The 24,017-nt window shown below is 42.3% G+C and overlaps 1 protein-coding gene across 1 annotated transcript in view; it reads right to left on the bottom strand.

Annotated features, from left to right (window-relative positions):
• Positions 1-24,017, bottom strand: part of LOC134403175 (putative lysosomal acid lipase/cholesteryl ester hydrolase) — a 72,702-nt gene that overhangs the window by 17,546 nt on the left and 31,139 nt on the right. Inside the window, exons 5-10 of the mRNA XM_063133283.1 lie at positions 23,582-23,718; positions 20,507-20,653; positions 18,494-18,565; positions 16,865-16,930; positions 15,776-16,000; positions 14,889-15,031 (exon numbers count right to left, since the gene is read on the bottom strand). Of these exons, the coding sequence (XP_062989353.1) occupies positions 14,889-15,031; positions 15,776-16,000; positions 16,865-16,930; positions 18,494-18,565; positions 20,507-20,653; positions 23,582-23,718 (790 nt within the window). The remainder of the gene's footprint in view (positions 1-14,888; positions 15,032-15,775; positions 16,001-16,864; positions 16,931-18,493; positions 18,566-20,506; positions 20,654-23,581; positions 23,719-24,017) is intronic.

Here is a 24,017-nt window from a genome sequence, read left to right on the forward strand (position 1 = left end):
CACACCACAGGCCCTCTGTCAGATTCGGAGGACCAAGTTCCACTGACCCCTGCAGAGTAAAGGAGGCTTAATGTGAAAGAGTAATGGAGGCGAGTGTTGTCCCATTTAAAACAAAAGGCCTGCCAGAAGACTGGGGACTAAGTACAAGCAGCTGCTCCCCTACCAATCTACCCAGTCACTGAGGGCATCCGAGGGCAAGCTCCTGGTGGTTCCACATAGACCCATCCTCCGATTGGAGTCCACCAGGGGAAGAGCCTTCAGCATGGTAGCCCCCCTCCTGTGGAATTCCCTGCCTTTGGACGTCAGGCAAGTTTGTATTCCTTTCGGTGCCTCCTGAAAATGTCATTATTCCAGGAAGCTTTCCTTAATGACTAGCCATAGTTCACTGTACATTTTGCTTCTTTTAACATCTATTTTAACGTGTTTTATTCTGTTTTTATTTTATTTTATCTTGTACACTGCTCTGAAATTTTGAATGGGAAGCAGTATATAAATATTGTAAATAAGTAAATCAGCTTTTCCCTGGTAAAGGGAACTGGAGCATGTGCAGAAAGCTTGTTTCCCCAAATTGAAATTCTAGCCAACCACAGCTTTCCTGTAGCAGGCTGGTTATTTGGAGCAACTAAAGAAAGGGAAGTCTGGCTCAACCGCAGTAGCTAAGTGTGGGATGAAGGGTGTCTTGTGATACAGTTTTAAAAGTTACTACTCATCTATAAGACAAAGTCAATGTCTGATGTCTGACCTTTCTATTCAGATTGATCCAACATGGCTTTCCTTATGTTACGTGATGTGCTCTCATTAGACCCGTGTACAAACTTGCACACATTCTAATGAGACTTACACCCACTTATAAGGAATCTTTTGACATTGGCAATAGAGCATCTGTGGCTAAGTAAGGCGATTCTTACTTAAGAAACTTACAGCATTGAAGGGGATAACGCCACAATGGCACATTTATTGAGGTTGAAACAAATACAAAGGTACAAGCTAGTTTTGGGGAAATTAGCTAAGCAAGTAGAGGCTTAGAAGCAGTTTCAAGACTGAAAAATAGACTTTTGGAGACTTAAGAGCATACACACAGAGACAGCAGGGGAAAGAGTAGAGGGAATCTTTAAAGGCAATATACCTTTTCCTGGGCTGCAGCCCTTTCCTGTAGACCAGAACTGGAGAGCAACTCCTGGTCTTAGGTGTCACGCTTACTCCGGTCAAGGAAGCTCGTAGTCTTGGCTTTATATTTGACATCGAGGCAGTAGCTAAATCCTGTCGTTTCTTCCTGTATAATATTGCCAGGATTCGACCATTTTTGTCTGTCTCTTCTGCCAAGACTCTCGTTCACGCACTGGTTATCTCTCGGTTGGACTACTGCAACCTTCTTCTCTCTGGCCTTCCTTCGTCTCACATCAGTCCGCTGGTCTCTGTCCACCACTCTGCCGCTAAGATCATCTTCTTGGCCCGCCGCTCTGACCAGGTCACTCCACTTCTGAAATCTCTTCATTGGCTTCTAATTCACTCCAGAATCTAATATAAACTTCTCCTGCTGACCTTCAAAGCTCTTCACGGTCTAGCTCCTGCCTATCTCTCCTCTCTCATCTCACACTATCGCCCCGCTCGTGCTCTCCGCTCCTCTGATGCCATGCTTCTCGCCTGCCCAAGGACCTCCACTTCCCTTACTCGGCTCCGTCCTTTTTCTTCTGCTGCCCCTTACGCCTGGAACGCTCTTCCAGATCACTTGAGAACTACAAACTCAATCACTGCTTTTAAAACTCAGCTAAAAACTTTTCTTTTCCCTATAGCCTTCAAATATTGAGTTTGTTCTGACTCTATACTGTTAGCTTCACCCTACCCGGTGCCTGTTTACACTTCCCTGTGCCTGTTTGCATTCTCCTTCCCTCTTTATTGTTTACTACAACTTATTAGATTGTAAGCCTATGTGGCAGGGTCTTGCTATTTACTGTGTTATCTGTACAGCACCATGTACATTGATGGTGCTATATAAATAATAATAATAATAATAATAATAATAATAATAATAATAATAAGGTGAAGAGGAAAAGAATACAGCCAGGCAAAGCACTCACCCATGGCAGCTTGCTCGTGCAAGCTGGAATATGTAGTATGCTCTGTATTTCTGGTTCAAGAGAGAGACAGAGCTAGCCTCCTTCTTCCTTCCCCCAAACCTGAGGGTTTTTGTATGATCTTATCTAAAGATCTTATCTAAGGATCTCCTTGCTATGGAAACAAAAGAGGGTGATTTGGGATGATGACTGTACTTGATGCAACCTGGAGTTCAGCAACAGGGCTGTATTAGCATGCGTATGACCAGGTATGACTCTTGCCATCCAGCATTCATATTCTGCTTAGTTTTACCCCTACCTTTGTCAATGGGGAATGCATTTGAAGAAGTCTATCAGGAAATGGTTACTTGACAAAGGCCTTTTGTGAATGCTCTCAGTCTGTAGGTGAGGTTTTGGGTTGCTTCAAAATGGAGTCAGAACTGCTCACAGAAGCTACCTTGTAACACTTATGTCAAGATGTGCCTATTGCTGCAACACCTCCAAGCTATGGACTTAGAAATGGGTATTTGATCAGCTGCATACCAGACTTGGATAAATACCATGAAATGGTGGCTTCATGGGCATTTTCTGCAGCACCTGCTAGTTATATTCATTTATAACTTTCTGACTCTTTTTTTTTATTGGTGGATGAAGGATACGGAGAAGAGGATTTTTAAGTTGGGTTTTTTTACTGAGGTTTGGGGAAATTATGGTTTAAAAGAAAGAAGCGCAACTCTCTTTTATGCAGAGATTAGTAGATCTCCAGTGTCTGAGGGCCACAGGTGATAAATCCTGTTCCCCTTTACATCTAAGTAATCCTCTAAAATATGGAATTGTTAGAGCTTTGTATCTATACACCCTGATTGTTTCTAAATACAGGAGGGCCTTCATGCTTGCTCATTTCAGCCCTCTGCCCTGTTAAGTGGATGAGTCATTTTATTGTTTTACTCTGTACAGCACCATGTACATTGATGGCGCTATATAAATAAATAATAATAAAACCCCAAGTAAGTAACGAAAGTCTGTGTCTGTACAGAATCGGTGCAGTAGAGTCTGTTGATCAAGTACTCCTATACTGTAATCTGTATAGAGACTGCAGGGAGAACCTGATCCTTCCCTTCTTAAGAACTCTTCCAGGATGATCTTCTGAAGAGCTGGTAATGTTCTATTTGAAGGATGACTCATCCTATACCACTGAGAAGATTGCAAGGTGTTTTTTTTAATTATTTCAACAAAAATTAGGGGGGAATTATGTTGACCCCATTTTAAAATTCATTGGTTTTATTTAATTATTCTTAAACACTTATACCTGCCTTTTGCATACAAACTTGTATTGGTCTGTGAATGCAATAAACCCTTCATCATCATCATCAACCATGCATTTTCAGAGCTAGCCAGAGGGCAAACAGTGGTGAAGGCAATGGCAGCTGGGTGAGGACAGGAGTAGGGATGCCTGGCAGCAGCAACAATAACAATGCCACAGTGGCAACATCAGCAACCACAGCAGCAATGTGGTGGTGGCAGTGGTGATGGCTCAGTCACATGTGTGCTCTCTGAATTCAGGCAGTGGGAGAGTTCATGCTGGTGCTGACAGGAAAGCAAAAGGATTAAAATAATAATTACCCAAGTCCCAAAGTTTTAGAGTCACAAAGGTAGGCTGTACAAAGGTTGGCGATGACACAATATCCCCAAATATACCAGCCTGAGGATTGCCCTTAGGTTAGTCTGATGGATGTCTCCCAGGGCTTCCTGGAATTCTGCTTTATATTCCATAGAACCATATAATGATTAACTATGTAATATTTCTCAAATTGGGGGACAAGGGTTGTGTTAAAGTTAGGCTGATTAAGGCCAATCCTGTTTTAGGGAAAGGGTTTATGATGACGTGGTAGACCAATCAAGCGTTCTGTGGTTAGGAGGTTTTTCATTGGCCTGTCACTCTTCCTTTGGACTGAACTATAGGGGAAAGACAGACAAATTGCACACAGGCCTGCTGGTGAATTGGTAACACAAAGACAAACAAGCTAGATGTCTTCCATCATGTCATACTATGTATAGAATCAGAGTACGAATAGACTGTTTGTTTTACTTAGGAACCTTTGCTTCTGCAAATAGTTCTCAGGGCTGGGAGTTGGGATTCCAGGGTTCTAAATAGCCAGCTGTGCTCACTAGGATTTCAAACAGACCAGTGATAAGAGTGCAAAAGAAAAAGAAAAGAAAAAACTGCAAATTCATATTTCACTAGTAACACTGCTGAGAAAATGGTTTCATACATATCTTCAAGGCATTTGTCGCCAACTCTTTATTCTTGAAATAAGCTCTTACAAATTATGGTGTCCTTATTAAAATAAATAGATTGAGTAAACTATTTTACACAGTGTAATTCTTTTTTTAAAAAATAAGAATAATTATCCTCATAGGGAAATATAGGATTGACAATGAGAAACAGCCATTTGCTAAAGCCATTTTGCAAGCTTGTGGATAGTGTGAGAATGGAAACCAGAACTTCCTGCTTGTAGTTTGCTCCCCAGACACTAGGCTACTCTAGTTCTTGTGTTTTATTGCTCAGAATTTAATTTTGCTACCAATGTGCATTACTTCCAGCATTCCAGCATTCCCCAGCCAGCTAGGGATGTATGAGAATTTCATTTCAGTTTGCACATCATTCAAAAATGCCTCATTTGCAACCTCAAATACAAACAGGAGCATATGTTCTCCAAAAATGTCTGCAAACATTTGAAAAATGAATACTTGCCCTGTTTGAATTATCCAAAAAGCAGGTCACAAAATGAGAGTGAGAGTGGGCCAAACCAAGCTTTGGAGTAAAGTTCAGAGAATTTCAATGAGCTGGAGCATCCCTGGCTTTCCCTGACAAGAAAACAACATTCATTTTGTTTCGTCATTTGTTTTTATTCAAGTGGCATTTGTTTTCTTCAAGCTTTATCACACCAGCCTTATAGTCTGCTCTCGTGGCAAATTCAAAGTACTGTGATTACGCTAACATGATAGTCTGCTGTTGGGGTGAATTGCATGCAAATGACTCCGATGATGCCAGCCATGTCCTGCTGTGATTGTGGTTCTTCCCCCGCTCTTAGCAAAGTATTTTGGTCTGTGGAAAGACTGGTTCTTCCAGTAATGTGAAAGCACACCGCTCAAACTTCAACATGTACTTTGATCCATCCGATGTTCTGTGGGTGTGTTTTAAAGGGGCGTTATTGTTAGCAGAACCACCTCCATTTTTAACAGGAAACTGTAAAATCTCCATTGCACACCAAGCGAGATGTCACGTATCAAGAATGTCTTCAAGGGTGTTTCCTGTGTGACTATCTTATCTATCCAGAACAATAGCTTTATGTTCCCAGGCGGAATGTACTGTTACAGAGGAAATGTTTTGCAAAAGATAAGGGGGGGGCTCTGGTGTTACATTCTGATTGGTTAATGCTGCTACTGGGCCCTGCCCCTTGAAAGCTTTAATACTGTACCATATTCCCTATGTCTTTTGTCTGATTGCTCCCTTTGAAGAGACCAGGCCTTGATTACTAATCAATAAAGCGCTTTTGAACCCTCTGTCGCTGGAATGGTGGAGTCGTGCTTAAGGGCTGTTTGGATCTCGTCCTTGGGTGAAAAGAACATTGATCTAACAAATGGCGCCTGACTCGGATCTACCCCAAGACAGATTCATGCCTGCCAGTGGAGCCTAGATTGAGGAGCGATCGCCAAGAGAGATTTCTCTTGCCTCTAGTAGGTTGACATGCACTGTGCAGACATGGAGACCGAATTGACGGGACCATTCGAGCCAAGGTTACAAAATCGACTCCACCCGACAGATGGAAGGGAACAGGCAACAACAATTTGCAATCAGACGTGATTAGAAAGGGCGAAGACGGGAGACGGCTATTTGGTGAGTGAAACCTTTAATCCCATGGACCCTGACGGGAAATGGAGGGAGTGGGTGTTCACAATTGACCTCAGAAATGGGAAGCTTATAGTTCGTATTGGAAAAGAGTCCCCGAGCCCATTGGTTAAAGTTGTTGTCTTTGGGAAGCTTTCATTGAAATTGAAAAAGAGGAGTTTGAAACTGTAACAGTGTAACAATGAGTTAAAAATGTTTGTGACTGTGAATGGATGCCTTTTTTATGTTAGATTGCCCCTTGTGGATTTTTTGAACTTGATCCAAAGTTAATTTCAGCTGTGTCATTGGAATCAATTTGCAAACATAGAAATGTAATTGAGTAAATGTACCTCTCAAAGGATCGCCCTTTAGTGTTGGAATGTGAATTACAGAAAAGTTGGTGTTGTGTTAAAGTGAAAGGAAAAAAATTGTCAGTTTGTGTTTTCCACCCGGCCCAAGTGAAAGAAATTTGAAGTTTTTGTTTTCCTTCTCCTCCCTAGTGTTTTTTTTTTTTTTTTGCTTCTCCTATGCTTAGCAGCTAGAGATAAGCAGTTTTATTTTCAGTGAAAGTTTTTGTTTTAGATTTTGAAGACTTTGTGTATTTTGTCTTTCATAAACCTCAGATAATTAGAAAATGTAGAACCCCATTTTCACGAAAGAAATGTCTTCCATAGCTTTGAAGATTCACTGCCTGAGTTGAAAAGCTCAAGTCCTTGTACAAATAGTTTTGCCAACCGTTTTGCCAAAATGAGAGAAAGAAAAAGTATGTTGTTAAAAGTGGATAAGAGAAATGTCTGAAAAAAGAGAGAGAGAGAGAGAAGGCTGTGCAGAAGAGATAGTTTGAAAGACTTTTAAAAAAGGTTGTTTTGGTTGTTTTGAAAAGATGTTGATTTGAAGTGAAGTTGATTTGAAGAAGAGTAAAGTGTATGTGAATAGAAGAGAAGAGGTGAAGAAGTTGAAACGTAGAAAAAAAGGAAAGTGTTTGAAGGTTAGTGTACGTGGCATGGTTTTTGACCAGAAGGAAAAGGGGGGTAAAAAAGCCCTGCCTTGAAAAAGTTAGTGAATGGACAATCTTGCATCCTCTGCTGATGAAGATTGGAAATACTGAATTGCTATATTTTTGTGTGTGTTTTGAACGTTGTGTTCTGAAAATTGCCCAGTGGTTCTTTTTTGGGGGGCAGAGATATTCTAACTTTGGCCTAATAGAACTTTTGAAATGCTTTGAGCCCTGAGCCTGAGCCCTAAATGCAACTACAATTGAAGTCTAAAAGCACCCCTGTGTTCTTGCATCAGTATCCTTTGAAATTAGAAGCCAGAAGAAGAATACAGCTATTACTTTTTAAAAATGGACTTGTGAAATGATTAAAGCAATTAAAAACTCCAGCTTGCATTACTGTGTTTGCACTACCAGCCTCAAGTGTGCTGTGCCAAAAACGTGGCACAGACCAGTGGAGTACAGTGGAAGAAGCCAACACCTGAACCCTGCCTGCCAGTCCAGATATGAGATCAACCTCCTTGTGGACCCAAGGCTTGCCTCATTGAATCCTGCCACATTGATACCTGAACTACAAAGAAGAAGTTCCAGAGCATGAATGCCTTGAAGTCTTGCAACTTGGCACCAAACCTCGCCCAGACCTATATGATGACCTCGAGTTGTTTACTGATGGATCCAGCTACAATTGTACAACAAGTAGCTGAACTCGTAGTATGCACAGAAGCCCTGATGCTTGTTTCAGGAAAAAGACTATATTTACTGATTCAAAATATCACATGGACAGATTTGGAAAGAAGGAAGATTTGTGACTGCCCATGGAGCAGTGACCCATGGAGAATTAACAGTTGATCTGTTAAAAGCCCTGATGTTGCCAAAAGAATTGGCTAATTTGTCTACAAGCGAGCTGCCATAATTGGAGCTAGCCCATTTCTCAGTATTTGAATCCACCTTATGAAAAAGAAGACTTGGAATTAGCACAATAACTCAAAGTTTTCGAGAACCCAGAAAGATGGGATTTGTTACCCCTGATGTGCCAAGAATCATCATGACCTCCCTGTTTAAAGACCAGGTGTTTAAAGACCTCACAAGATGGACATTGATCAGACTCTTCAATGACTGAAAGACTTTTTTTGAGAACCATGATCAGCCAAGGAATATAAATGCTCAGTGAATTGTTTTTACTGGCCTCATTTGTAAATGCATCAAAAGAGAAGCCTCTGCAGACATGGACTTGTTATCTTTTTTTAAGAATCCAGATTGACTTTGTTGAAATGTAAAAGTTTTTTGAACACCTATTTGTTTTTGTTCAGGTTTTCTTGCCTGAAACCATAGAATCAGATCTAGAAAACTATTTTACTTCTTAGGTAGTGTAGAATATGGCACTTTTGTCCTAAAAATAGGCTGGCATCTCATGAAGATTCCAGTCTGGTAGGCAGATAGAGTTAATAGGACCCTGAAAAGAGACCCTAGCAAAAATTAAAATTAGAAATTTCCTTGAAATGGGTGGATGTATTCCCAATTGCATTGTTAAAGTCAGAAAAAGTCTTAAATTGTTTTCTTTTGAACTAATGTTTGGCTTTTCCTCTCAGGTTTTAGTGGGGGAACAAGAAAATAAATAAATAGGAATTGAGGAATGTTTTATTCCAAGAATATGTAATTGCCCTGCAGTTTTCTCTTTTCCAGCTCCATCGTTACCTGCACCTTTCCAGATTGTCGTTAGAAGAACCCTGCTTGTTCCAGCCTACCTGCTTAAAAGTAGGACCCCAGGATTGAGAAAGCCCTTGCTGCTTTGTACTTGTAAGTGAAATTATTATAGACACATAAATGGACACATTGTTCTAGAATAAAACATTTTCATCAACCTCTGCCTCCTCTGAGTAGCCGGAGCTCAGAGGACACAGGCAACGATCATCTGCCTTCTGGTGCACCAGAAGCCACCAGCAACATAGGCGAAGAAACCAACACGGAGCAACCTAGGTACTCAACCCAACATTTAAAGGACACTAAAGTTATCTTACATGTGTGTGAAGCTTGTGTAGCTGCAATTTTGATAATTGTTACTTTAGTAGTTCCAAGTGTTTCTTTAATTGCCATAGCAAATGTTTTTAAGAAAGGATTTGTGCCTTTTACCACTCATAAGTGACTTGGCTTCGTTCCACAATTGCCAAATGTTCTTTGCAAACGCTTATCTTCCTTGCAAAAGCTTGTGATCACCACACAAGCCAAAATATAAGATAATTAAAGGTTCAGAATTGTGTACACATATTATGATTCTACTAGGGGTGTGATCCGCTCCGATTAGGAGCGTAGAAGCAGTAGCGGATTGGCCTGCTCCGCCTTACCCAGAGGCGGAGTAGGAGCGGACCACGGACCCCTAGAAGCAAGGCGAAGAGAAGCGACCATTTTTCAGAGCTCCTAGTTCAGGCGGAGCACTCCGGTCGCCATCTTGAAAACATTTCGCCATAGGATTGCATTGCGGCAAATAATCACGCATAACTAGGTTGTTTTTGAAGCTATCGTTCTGGAAATTCTTGTGCTCAGAAAGTCGTGGATGGGGGTCATTTTGAGACCACTCTCACCTCTCTGCGTCATGTGGGTCGCGTGCTATATTTGTTTGAAAATCGGGTCAACCGCGCGGCTCAAACGGCGTTTTCGGCTTTTCGCCCATAGGATTGCATTGAGGGAAAGAATCGGGGATAACTGGGGGGGGGTTAAGCTATCGTTCTGAAAATTCTTGTGCACAGAGAGTCGTGGATGGGGGTCATTTTGAGACTACTCTCAACTTTCTGCGTCGTACGGGTCGCGCGCTAGAAGTTTTTTAAAAATCGGCGGGAAAAATACCTTTTTCAAAGGGCTGAGGGGCAGAGTCAGCTCCCGGTCATGATGATCCCAAAGTTAGAGGAGGGCATAGGCAAAACAGGTAACTTGGGATTCTGGGAAACTTCTCTTTCTTCATCTGAACGGGCTTTTCCCCGTGTTTTTTAACACAGTAGCCCCACCAAATGCACAAACACAACCTGAAATCATATACTAAGCCAAGAATAAGAGATAGAAACACAGCACTGCTCCCCACCCTAACTTTGGGGAACAACTGAAAAGATGTGGTGCAAGGGGATGAGCTCCCCTAGGGCATCTCATTGTGGATGTGCTCCCACTCTCTCCTGCACTGGAAGGCCATTAGAGCCTTCCAAAGAGAGTAAAACGGTGGAGCAATGCCTATCATGAGTTGAAGTGAATGTTCACTTTTTAGTGGTGGAGCGATGCCTGTTATGAGTTGAAGTGAGCGTTTACTTCTTAATCTCAGAGCTGTTGGTGGCTGTCTTGAGTTGAACTGGCAGCTGCTTCCCCCTCCCCCGAGCACGTCCCCCTATTGCTGGTAAAAGACAGATATAGCCTTTTTTTAAAAAATCTTCTTGCTGTTTATTCAGCAACACTGCTGCTTTTAATTCCACCCCTCCTTTGTTTATTTATTGATTTATTCCATTTTATATGCATTACTGGCTTATCCTTGGCTCACTTCCTTATGCCCCCAGAAATGCCAGCTGCATGCCTGCCTGCCTTCCCTCCCTCCTCCCCTGCCCACCTCGCAGGGATGTTGTGTGTGTGTGGCTTTGACTCAGGGGAGAAGTCCTTCCTGCGCTCACTTGGAGTTTTGGAAGTTCCAAATTTTGCAGGTTTAAGCCCCGCCAAAAAACAGGGGATGATGGGACTGCCTTGAGTCTCGGCGTGCTGCGTATGTATCCCTGGATAAGCTGTCATGGTGGTGAGTTTGAGGGTTTTTTTTAACGTGCAAAATTGACGGAGCTATGGAAAGGGGTGTTGGATTTTCATAAATTCCCCAAAAATCAGGGGATGATGGGACTGCCTTGAGTCTCGGCATGCGTATGTATCCCTGGATAAGCTTTCATGGTGGCGAGTTTGAGGTTTCTAACGTGCAAATTGACGGAGCTATGGAAAGGGGTGTGAATGGGGTGCCCGATTTTCAAAAATTCCCCAAAAATCAGGGGATGATGGGATTGCTTTGAAACTTGGCGTGCGTGTGTATACCCCCATGAGGTGTCATGGTGCCAAACGTGAGGTTTCTAACTTGAACAGAAAAAAAGTTGTATAATTTTTTAGCTTTCAATGCAAGCCTATGGGGGGGGGGGAAACGGAGCTCCGGATCCGGATCCGGAGCTCCGAGCGGAGCGGAGCGGAAGTGGGCGGAGCGGGGGCGGGGCGGAGCAGCCCGATCCGGAAAATGGCGGATCTGCAAGTGAAGCGGAGCGGGGGGTCCGTGCACACCCCTAGATTCTACCCAAGGACTTTTAGAGCCCTACGTTAGTTGTAAAAGAAAGTTAACAAAGAATCATAGAATAGCAGAGTTGGAAGGGGCCTACAAGACCATCAAGTCCAACCCCCTGCTCAATGCAGGAATCCACCCTAAAGCATCCCTGACAGTTAGTTGTCCAGCTGCCTCTTGAATGCCTCTAGTGTGGGAGAGCCCACAACCTCCCTAGGTAACTGATTTCACTGTCGCACTGCTCTAACAGTTAGGAAGTTTTTCCTGATGTCCAGCCGGAATCTGGCTTCTTTTAACTTGAGCCTGTTATTCCGTGTCTTGCATTCTGAGAAGAGATCTTGGCCCTCCTCTGTGTGACAACCTTTTAAGTATTTGAAGAGTGCTATCATGTCTCCCCTCAATCTTCTCTTCTCCAGGCTAAACATGCCCAGTTCTTTCAGTCTCTCTTCATAGGGCTTTGTTTCTAGCACTCTGGACCTCTGTCTGCGTCCTTCTTGAATTGTGTAGCCCAGAACTGGACACAATACTGTAGGTGAGGCCTAACCAGGGCTGAATAGAGAGGAACCAGTACCTCACGTGATTTGGAAGCTATACTTCTCTTAATGCAGCCCAAAATAGCATTTGCCTTTCTTGCAGCCATATTGCGCTATTGGCTCATATTCAGCTTGTGATCTACAATAATTCTCGTTTGTAGTATTGCTGAGCCAAGTGTCCCCCATCTTGTAACTGTGCATTTAGTTTCTATTCCCTAAATGTAGAACTTGGCATTTATCCCTATTAAGTTTCATTCTGTTGTTCTCAGCCCAGCACTTCAGCCTTTCCTTTGTTGTCTGTTATCAATTTGCCTTCCTCATTAAGCAGTTGAACCACCACTGATGATCTATTTAGATGGCTCACTAGTTAGTTATCCAATATGGAGTAGTTAAAAGAGGGATTTCTTGCATTGTATTTTGTTCCATTGTAATGATTTTTGTTTATCCTTGCTTTTTGCCTTCCCTGTATTTTGTCTTTTATGAAAAGTCTTGCAAAGTCTGTAATCCACCAGCAAATGTATTTGTATTGTGAAGCCTTAGCCACAGATGATCTAAAAGACGCTAGCAAGCTTGAGTTTTGTATTGCTTTAAAGGGGGGAAATGTTAGCAGAACCACCTCCATTTTTAACAGGAAACTGTAAAATCTCCATTGCACACCAAGCGAGATGTCACGTATCAAGAATGTCTTCAAGGGTGTTTCCTGTGTGACTATCTTATCTATCCAGAACAATAGCTTTATGTTCCCAGGCGGAATGTACTGTTACAGAGGAAATGTTTTGCAAAAGATAAGGGGGGGGCTCTGGTGTTACATTCTGATTGGTTAATGCTGCTACTGGGCCCTGCCCCTTGAAAACTTTAATACTGTACCATATTCCCTATGTCTTTTGTCTGATTGCTCCCTTTGAAGAGACCAGGCCTTGATTACTAATCAATAAAGCGCTTTTGAACCCTCTGTCGCTGGAATGGTGGAGTCGTGCTTAAGGGCTGTTTGGATCTCGTCCTTGGGTGAAAAGAACATTGATCTAACATTATGGCTGATGAAAGTGTTCAAGGGGTGGCATTAATTTGTTTTTAGCTGTGTATATTTATTGTTTTATACTGTATGCTTTTCTCTATATGCTGCCCTGAGAACCTAATGATATAGGGCGGGATACAAATATTTTAAATAATAATAATAATGCTGATGAAAGAGAGGGGGTGCTTTTACTCCAGCAGGTGTTTTTAAATGGCAAATCCTTTCCTCCTCCTGCTTCCTCCTGAGTAGGCATTTTCATCTTAAAAATAATGTTGAAAATGCACCCTCCTTGCCAGCAGTAGCCTCATTTTTAAAGATAGAGATCAAAATCTGCTTACTGATAGATCTTAAGGAGGGTTTTCAGCATGGTGAATTTGAATCAGATTGGATAATCCATTGATTTTTTATGATTTCTTAATAGGAAATAAAACAAATGCTTATAACTCTGTGAGTTTTTAAAATAAAGAGATCCAAATTGGCACAGTGGTAGGTCTTAAGGAGGGCTTTCAGCATACCAAATTTGTGTCAGATTGAGTCATCCATTGATTTTTTTATTAATTTAAAAGAATATATTAATGAACTCTTCCCCTTTGCAGGAAGGAGGACAGGGCTCCTGTATCTTTAAGAGTTGCATAGAAAAGAGAATTACAGCAGATAAGTAATAGTGATCAATGCCCATACACATGCAGTTCATGGATGGGGGAAGGAGGCTTTCTGACTTCCAACAACCAATAAACTGTATGGGGAGGTACAAAGGAGATCAATGGGTGGAGGTGATGGCATGTGAGAGTGAACATCATTGGGATAACAGCAATGCGCTACAGGTCATGTGTAAAGAGGCTTTGGACTTACAAGCACACAGGTGTAAGTTTGCAAGATTTCAAACGCTATGGAAATGAAGTGGGATAATTCAAGGGGAAACCAGGACATAAGTGTAGGTGGGATGAAGCTTTTACTCATTCATTCATTATTTCATTAAGTTTCATTAATCCCATTCATTTTTGTTTCCCACTTATTTCTACAGCCTGTAACTCTCGTGTTTTGCTTCTAAGTGGCATGAATAATGGCACCTGAGTTTAATTACTCCACCTTGTTCACCTCATAATCATACATGCCTGTAGCCAGATAAGGCTGCTCCCATTTTTCTTTGCCTATAACAGCTGCATAATTTCTTTTTGCTGCTCTACTTGAAAACTCAGAAGACCTTTTGACACATTCCACAGCTTCTAAATTGCTTGTCTCCTTTTTATATTCTCCCTTTGTACATTAAGAATGAACATACGCATCAACTAAGGAACAATTATTGTCATAAGACTTAAGTGTTAACCAACTGTCCACTTCAACTTCATTAAAACCCCATTCCCATTATTTTCTCCACCACCAAGATTTTCTTCATTATTTCCAAAATATTACAAACACTGATAAAAGAATTTCAGTAATTTCCTGCTCAAGAAGAGGGATCTTTTTGGACTTGTGGGTACATTTAGGAATTTGAGAAGCTGCTGTGGGTACCATGCACACCCACCCGAGCACTCACAAGGACAGTCCGGGAGCGCCTGGGAGCAACCGTGCCCCCTCTTCTCTGGTTAGTGGAGTTTTTAAGGGGGAAATGGGGGTGACGTGTTTTTGTTCATTTGTTTGTCTAGCTGTAAATGTAAAGGATCGCATTTACAGCTAACTGAGGGGAAATAAGGGGGAGGAATGGGGTGCTCCCTCCCTGGTGGGATTTCCAACCCCTCCTTTAAATTTTATTTATTTTTTCTAAACAAGGCTCCTCAGAGGCGCGGAGACTTGCTCCAATCTAAAAAAAGTGGGGGTAAGTCCACTTTAAAAATGGTATGAAAACGGTATATGTAATGTGGCATGGGCCTTAACAGTTGTCATAACTATTATAAACCATTATAAGCAGTAGTGTAGATCCCGCCCCTGACTCCTTTAGTGTGGAGCTTTGGGGCTTTGCCCCTGGATTGATTTAGAGTGGCGGCTGTGTCATGTAGATCACTTGCCACCACTCCGAAGCAATCCAGGGGCAAAGTGTCCCTGGCCAGAAGTAGACCCAGTTGTGGTGGCGGCAGCAGCAGCTGGACATTGGGTGTTCCCACACCAGCATTTACTCACCAAGCAGGGCAAGTGGGAGCAGCGGCAGAAGCAGTAGCAGCAAAGGTAGCAAAAGCAGCCAAAATGGTAGGGTTGGTGGCAACGTTGAGCAAGGAGAGCAGTGAGGAGATGGATGGCGTTGTCCAGGAGGAACTGCCCATCATCTGTATGCACCAAGGGACCAGAAAGGATCTAAGAGATCCTGGACCTTTGGGAACCAGTGGTGAACCAAACTGGGAAGGAACATAGCAGCAGCAGCAACAGCAACAGCAACAACAGGTGGTATTCCAAAAAGGAGGAGAGACAAAGGAAAATAGTAAAAGTAGGGGAAAGGAAAGGTTGGAATTAAGGGAGAGACTAGTTAAAATTGCTGCAGGAATAATCCCATGGATGAGCTCAACTGTTTAACTTTACTGGAAGTGTGAGAATAACCCACATACTTTCTCTCTGAGTCAAGAGTGAGAAGTGGACTCTGAAGGCTTTTCCCTTGACCTTTATTATTATTTATTTATTTATATAGCACCATCAGTGTACATGGTGCTGTACAGAGTAAAACAATAAAATAGCAAAACCCTGCCGCATAGGTTTATATTCTAATACATTGAATTAAAACCTCCTCTACCCACCTGGAGTAGAGTGAAAACCTGATATATTGCAGGGGGAAATTGACATTGACGTGTTGTGTGCATATTATAGAGTCGCAGATTAATTTCACTGAAGGTGACAGTAAGAGGTTGGCACGCCCATGGAACACCACACAGACTCAGCATGGTATTTACTTAGAGATTCCTTAGCAAACTAGTCAGACTGGAAAATATTCCCTGAAGGTAGAAACCTTGAAAACCACTGAAATAAAATGTCGACTGCCACTCTTCCACTAATGTGGCACCCTAAGGTTCTATTGGGTTTCTCTTCATCATATCAATTACGTCTGTATAAAGACGTTGAGGTGCATCAAGGCCCCAGAGGAAATCCCAGTGATTCCAGTCAGGAAAGCTTTGGAAATTAATGAGATTAGTAATTCGAGGGACTAATTCTGCATTGTCCTTCGGGCGAGACAACCAGTCGTGATCTCCAGTCCACACTGCAGTTGGAACAGTCATATCTTCTATTTTATAAAATGGCGGAGTGGTCTGCAAGAGAACATGATCAAATGAGGAGTTATGTAAAACATCTTCCAAGCACGATAAACTTTAGTTTTAAAGAAACTGGGGAAAAACAAGTTACAAGGAACCTGAAAAATATACATATACTGTAAAAAAAACCAAAAACTAAAATTGCAAAACACGAAAGAAACCATAGGAGGTTACTTAGATTCTCCCATAGGTGAAAGAAATAGAAGAGAAAATCAATATGGAGAAGTAGATCTTGGTTGGACCTATGGACATACCTAGGTCCTTCCTCTGTCCCTAGATCCTCCATATAGTCAAGAAATTTCCAAAAATCTATACATGTAAACCAAATATAGCAAATGAAGGTTGTGATAATTAATTACTTGAATTACACCAGAGAAACTCTATGTGATTCTTGAAATCATGAATAGTGAACTCAGATGCAGTGTATTAATGAATATGCAGTCCAGATAGGGCTCCTGATAGACATCAGAGTTTTTAGGTGCAAAAATACACCCCCCAAAAATCCCCCAAAAATCTCGAGGGGAGGATCCTTAAGGAGCAAAAACAAAAACAACAACAACCAACCTGTTAGAACTAACCCTGCTCAGTTTTGATTAATGCTCAGTGAGGGGAAACTGGGTGGGTGAATGGAATGGAGTATCCTGGAAAAAGGCTGCAGCAGGCTCACTGGACCCCTAGGAAGCTCTCCACACTGCAACAACTTGCTGTCTCTATTCATTTTTAACCATTATAATACAGGCTGGAAGGGCTGTGCACTGTGCAGCCCTATTCATATGATTGGAATATTGTAATACCATGAAACAGGACTCTAGTAGCATGTATTTTCTAGCACCAATATAGCACAAAAAATCACTTCCTTACCTGGTTATATATTTCTTTGTTTCTACGACCATAGTCAAAGTATTTAAATTCCCCTGTTTTTGCTGCCTAAAAATAAAATTAAAAAAGAGTGGACATTGTATATATTAATCAACCAGATGTAAGGTTCTGTAAACAGCCATCAGGCTAATTTGCAAATGGCTCTGTCCAAGGGGAAGGACTTAGAAGGCAGAATTTTCAAGCTGGAAGACAACTGAAGTGAGTTGAACACTTTTTTTCCCCCTGAAGGGTGATATTGGAGGGGATTTTACCTGGTTACTCTAAAAGGTACATTTGGCTTGGCTGGTGTGGATACAGACATTTTTCAAGCGAGAAAAAAGAGTTAGCTCTGGAGCAATGGGCCCATCTTTACACATCGAATAATTCTCAGGGGAAAGCTCAAAAACGTGTAGAAGCTTTTAGTTGTGTAAATGTGGCCTACAGTTGCTTTAGTCCCATGATCACATGTTTGCTGTATACATTAGCGTGGCGCTAAAGAAACACAAATGTTGTTACATAAGAACATAGGAAGAACCATGCTGGATCAGACCACAGGTCCAACCAGTTCAGAATTCTATTCACGCTATGGCCAACCAGCTGCACACAGGAAACCCACAAGCAAGGTATGAATGCAACAATGTGGTTGCACCGTGGATTTGTATATGGGAAGTATGACATGGGCAGTTTTATTTTCAATTCCTTTCCTAATTTGTCTTTCTCACAGCAGTGGGCATTTTCTTTGAGCTGCCCACCACAATTTCAAGATCTCTTTCTTGGTCAGACGGCTAGCACAAATCCTATCAGTTTATATTTGAAGTTGGGATTTTTTTGCCCCAACATTCACCACTTTACACTTGCTTACATGTTTTGCTCACGCACATGGCTTCCCTGCCTCCTCCTCCTACTGCAGCATTGAGGACCATCTGGAATAGTGTAGGATACAGTGCAGGAAATGCATAGCCTCCAGTTGTGTGTCTTTCCAGTTGTGGTAGATGCCTTTGGGTCTAAACCATGATCGTCAATCTTGTCCACAGGTACCCAGTCTGACAAACCACCTCTGTTAAGTGTTTGAGGATCAGATTAGAGATCCTGTTGGTAGATCGCCTATTCTGCTGCCTAATAGTCTCCCTAGCTGAGCTGAAGCTGCCATGTTGGGGTAGCTCAGGCATTCATAACAACCCAGGGATAACCATTCCAATGCATTCAGTAGCTCATACACTAGATTTGTTGTGGCGGTTGTTCTGGAAGACTTGGAAGTAATCAATGGGAGCCTGTAATGTCATGAACGTTACAGGCTCCCATTGTGAACATTTGTGAACTTCTTATTGAAATATTATAAGTAAATAAGAAATAGATACTTTCATTTGGCGAAGGAGGGGGCAGACAGAATGTCTGAGGTGAGCAACACATTCCATCATGTGAGTCTTATCTCAGTCAGTCTCTATTTAATGAACAGGGCCAACAATCGAAAATGCTAGATTGCTTGCATTATAGAACGTTGCTGACAATTTCTAAGTTTCCCTGTAGCTATTCAGAGCACCAATAGAATTCATGAGTTCAGACCTTAAAGTAATTTTTGAAAATCACAATCAAAGGTTAGAAAAGATGCATGTGCCACTTGAAAGACATTACCTGACCAAAGTGTAAAGCATTTTTTACAGATGTGAAGTCCGGAAAATGAGCCATGTATACATCTACTCGGCTCTGAAAAGAACAATTGTGAGAGGGGGGAGATTATTATGCTATATATAATGAAGAAGGGCCAACAAGTGCAAAAACAAGGCATGTGTTTAAAAGAGACCTTTACCTTTATCTAAGGCAACCTTCATAGCTAGAACTGTTGTCAGAAAAGCCACTAAATGAGAACCAAAAATAATAGACCACTTGGTCTGAAGTCCCAAAAGTTCCAGCTAGAGCCATAGAGCCACTCCATGAGGAACAATGTGCTCAAAGAGGTGCTACACATACTTTTTCTAGGTCTTAAAAGACTGCAACAAGGACAGGAAATGAACCCCTCTTCCAGGAAGTGTGCGGTGAGGTAACACCAGGAGCTACACCTTTCACTGTGGAGTGGGGCTTCTCCTCACACAGCCAAATAGAATGAGGCTAGGAAGGAATCCTGCCTGAAACCTTGGGGAATTGCCGCCAGTCAGCCTTGACAATACTGGGCTACATGGACCAATGGTCTGATGCAGCATAAGGCACCTCCCTCTGTTCCTATGGGCCTGAGACAAGAGAACAGATGATGTTTTCCCCATTGCATATACAGAAGCAGACTGGGCTGGCAGCTGAATCGTGCAACACTGGTGATGGGATAGCGTCTTCCATGATGTCTCAGGGAACCAAGCTGGTTTAGGCCTCAGGGCACAGGACATGCCACGTAGCACACACAGCTCTGTCTATCTGCAAAGTGGAACCACCCAGGTGGGGTCTCAGGAGGAATGGCCAGGAGGTCTGCAGCCAGTCTACCTGTACCCTTCCTAGCATCCACATTTCCTTATGGTAGGGCTACTCCTGCTCCTAACTCATCTTTCAGTGGTGGGGCATGGGGAAGGTGGTGTTAAAGGCCCAGCGATTGGGATCTTTCACATGAGTTCCTGCTGTCACTGTTACCATACTGTAGGGATGGGAGAACAAGCGATGCTCACGTTCACCAGCATTCTCCAAATCATCTCGTCTCGTGCCTGCTTCCCATTTGTGGTTGGGATTGCTGCTCGCTCTGCGCAAATGGGAAACGTGTGCCAATCGAGCAGCGACTGAATGGGACATTTGCACAAAACGCATTAAATGTGCGCAAATTTCTTCCTACAGACTAAAGTGGGGCTAATTTAGTGTACTGAGGAAATCCGTGCAAATTGGGAAATTTGCACAAATCAAACTGAGAATTGGGAAGGGGATAAATGTGAGGACAAGTGTGACAATTTTTGAATATTTTCAGCAGACAGATGCTTGCCCTCGGGTTCAGAGGTTTGAACAGGGCATCCTCACATGTTTTGCGGGCAAAAGCAAAATGATCATACAGCCCTATCATACTATTATGCCTTCAGGAGCGTCAGTCCAACAATAGCAACTACTGCGAATCTGGCCATCTTCCCTTGAGAGATAGAAAGCAAGTAATGAAGCTGGTTGGCCTCAGAGCATTGCTGATTGTCCTCAGAGTTGGAGGGAGAGGAAGGAAGAGTTGTACATTGATTTTCCCTAAGATTCAGCGTTTCTGCCAAAGGGCATGCGTGCGTCTATTCTCCTGAACTAATGTAAAATGTTCTGTTTGGCTCCTTAATATGAAATCAGGGCTAGACATTAGAAGTTTGCTGTGCATTACTCAGACAAATTGCATATTACTACCCAAAAACCTCAGAACTAAATCACATTCATGATAATGGGAACTAACTTCCAAATAAGTCTTATGAAGACCTCAGCTGAGCTCTCAAAAGATAATAACAACAACAACAACAACAACAACAACAACAACAACACATTCTAGAATTATTACATTCTTCCAATAAAACAGAAAATGAGTAACTAACAGTGCAATGGTATGCATGTCTACTCAGAATTACTATATTCAGTTGAATTTACTCAAAGGTAAGCATGCATAATTAGGATTGCAGCCTAAAAATAACAAAATTAAAAAGCCATACATACCACATTTAAGCTGTTTTTATCAAAGCCACTTATAAGGAAAAGGCCTTGGGCACAAAGTTTTTGTAGTGGTCGATAACTACAAAGCTTAGCAAGAAGTGCTCTCAAATGTGTACTTAATAAGCGGAATTCTTTTGTGCCAAATATAATCTGTAAGAATCAAAGGAAATATATTACTTTCTGTCTTTCCTCTCTTACTACATTCATAATATTTCTAATCACATTGAGATATCAAAAAGAAGCTGTCTAAACTTTTTGCAGGGTGCCACTTTCCCATGCCTCCAACACATTCAATTTCTCTTTGCTTCCTTGCTCTTGGGCTCAACCAGTAGTCCCACTGCACTGGACCAGGAGGCACTGGAGGCTGGTGGCTCCAATTTCGGTGGGGCTATGAGTTTGCTCTGGGTTTCAGTCAGAACCAGCCAGAACTATAGAGGAACTATCTAAAGTGCTGAACCCTATCCCCAAAATGGGCACAGCACCGGGAAAACAAACATCAACCTGACTCTCTATCCTTTTGGGTAACTGAAAAAAATAGGAGTAATGAGGCAGGTCTAAACACAAGGGAAATGTTTTGGATTCTCCACCCAAAATCTGTAGTCCCAGAGGGACTTAACGATTCTTTGGATTTGAACACATACAAACCTTAAAATATCATATTCCATTGGTGAACACTCTTCAACTAGCTCTAGCCACCAGACGCAGGTAAGTGGGGAAGGGTGAGGGGGGCTTACCTGCTGCCTCTGTCGCCGCCACCATCTTTCTTCTGGCGGCTTCTGGTGCCGCCGGAAATGAAAGGGTTTAGGCCGCGTGATAACTTAAAAATGCATGGCCTACTTCCTTTCATTTCTGGTGGTGGCACCAGAAGCCACCAGAAGAAAGATGGTGGTGGCGACGGAGGCAGCAGGTAAGGAGATGGATGGGGTTGGGGGGCGGGGGCAGCTCCGAAGCGCCGAGGCAGTGTGAAGCTTTGGAGCCAATTGGCTTCAGCTTTGGACCGCCTCGGCCTTCGCCCAAACCGCCTCAGATCCGGTTCGGAAGGGTCCAAACCACCCCGATCTACTTCGGATTCATGGCTCGGATCTGAGGTGGTGCACAGCCCTACTTGTTATAACGAGCTAATTTTGTCATGTTGTGCAAAACAGAGGAAAATATACAAGCCTGAGAAGTTCCTTGTTCAGTCCACCACAGGGTTCAGTAGTATTAACGGTTAAAGTGTAGATTTAACAACTAATTAGAAGTAACATATGTAGCAGCTTGCTGTAAACAAATTTGTGTTTTGTGTTTTACAATTTTGTATTATCAATGAGATTTGGGGCCTTGTGCTCTTCTTCTTTTAATCTGCTCCTTATGAAGTCCATCACAGGGTTTAATGCTAATATACGTAGGTTAAATTGCAGGTTCACAACTAATTAAAAGTAATATATGTGGTGGATTACTGTATACAAATCTGTGTCTAACAAACTTGTATCGTTAATGTTCTTTTCTTCATTTTAATAGCATTTGCTTTTAAACTGTTCTAGCTCCTGATGAAGGATTCATTAATCTGAAATGTTGAGCTTCTTTGGACATCAATAAACGTTTTTTGCAAATCTCACAGCACCAGAGCTTGTCTCCTATCCACACCTGTTACTTGGTGCTTTTTCCTGCCCATTCATTTTCATATACAGATACGATTAAGCCAGAAAGCCAGGCTGTATTCAGAAGACACCTTAAACCATGGCTTTAACCATGGTGAATAAGGCTTTTTGCTTTATTCGCCATGGTTAAAGCTGTGGTTTAAGATTTCTTCTGAACACAGCCTGGCTTAACCACCGTCGTTAAAGCTGTGGTTTAAGGTGTCTTCTGAACCTTAAACCACCATTGAGTTCCAATCTGCATTTGGCAGTTGCCTTATTTTCTCTCCCACAGCAGTGTGGGAGATAACAGGGATCATCAGACAAGCGTTTTATGGCACGCTCGTTACTGGGCACTCATGGATTTTCATGGGTCCTTTTCATGACGACATCAACCTTATGTGCAACTTCCGCTCCTTCAGCTCATTTTCCCATTAAAAAAAAAAAAAGACCTAGAAAATCCGTGTTTTTTTCTCCTACAGCAAAATGTGCCCCCACTTCCTGCTATGTGTAGGAAAAGCAATGTGATGAAAACGCCCACTGAATGGGCCATGTGGTCTTTGTTTACATCCTCTTTCTTCAGCGTGTGAAGAAGGAGGAAGCTGTATGTCCCTACTGTGGGACAGTAGCATGAGGCAAAGAGATAGGAGGGAAACGCAATTCCCCACCCCCACCCCATCTGAACAAGCTCAACATCAGCTATCAGGTGTCAATTAGAAGGAATTTGCTGTTTAGTTCCTGGGCTATTACAGTGCCACCACTGGCTAAGTCCATGAGCAAGCAAGCATAAAGGAGAGGGCAGCCAAGGTAACACTATTGGGGGAGGCCAAGGAAGGTGTGCACCTGGGGCACATGGACCAAAGCATGCTGACTTTGGTCTTGCTGCCATGTTCTTTGGTGGGACAGAAAAATCACTTGATCAAACACTGAAATTGATTGCCTAAGTGGACAGTTATTATATCATAAGTAGAAAGAAAAATAAGAGGTCAAATACTGAGCAAATGCAAGAGATAGCAGTACAGGTCCGACATCCAAGAGATGTCGGACCTGGCCACAATGACGCATGCCTTAGTTACATCCTGATTGGATTACTGTAATGCACTCTGCATGGGGCTGCCTTTTGTAAACCGGCCAGAGAGCTTCGGCTATGGGGCGGAATATAAATGCAATAAATAATAATAATAAATATGAGTGTTCGGAAACTTCAGCTGGTTCAAAGAGCTGCAGCTAGATTGCTGACTGGGGCTGGTTACTAGATGCTTTCATGCCTAGTTCGCACACTAGTTCAATGCCAGAGTAGACTTTCCCACCTGGCATCTTCCAGCTGTTTTTGACTAAAACTCCCATCATCACTGATAATTGGAAATAGATGTTATGGCTGATGGGATTTGTAGTCCCAGACTTTGGGTGGATACCAGGTTGGGGGAGGCTGCCATTGAGTAATAAAGAATGACATGTATACCTTTAATAGCATATCTGGAAGGAAAAACAGCTGGATTACCGGGCCTATGCTGTTATGGAATGTGTACGCAGGAGCAAAAACGAAGAATAACTTGGTTTTTGCTGCTACCTCTGGCAGCATAGAAAAGGCAATGAAACCTGTAAAAAGAATATGAACTTATTTACAACAGTCAACAACAACAAAACTTAAAAAGAAAGAACTCATCATTCAGAAAGGGAAATATACATAACTTTGATTTGTTCAGTTCTGTATAGCATGGGAGCACAACGTTTCATCCTTTGAGGGCCAGATCTGGGATATGCTGGGAACTGCACATGCATGTGCATACACACAAATGAATTTTTACCAGTTCAGACATTTTCCTACCAACTATACAAAGCACAGGTCTACTGAGATGTAAGCCCCAGTGCAACAGCATTCAGGCTTGCAAAGCATG

Source organism: Elgaria multicarinata, chromosome 8 (genome assembly GCF_023053635.1).
Source record: "Elgaria multicarinata webbii isolate HBS135686 ecotype San Diego chromosome 8, rElgMul1.1.pri, whole genome shotgun sequence".
Lineage (NCBI taxonomy): Eukaryota > Metazoa > Chordata > Lepidosauria > Squamata > Anguidae > Elgaria > Elgaria multicarinata.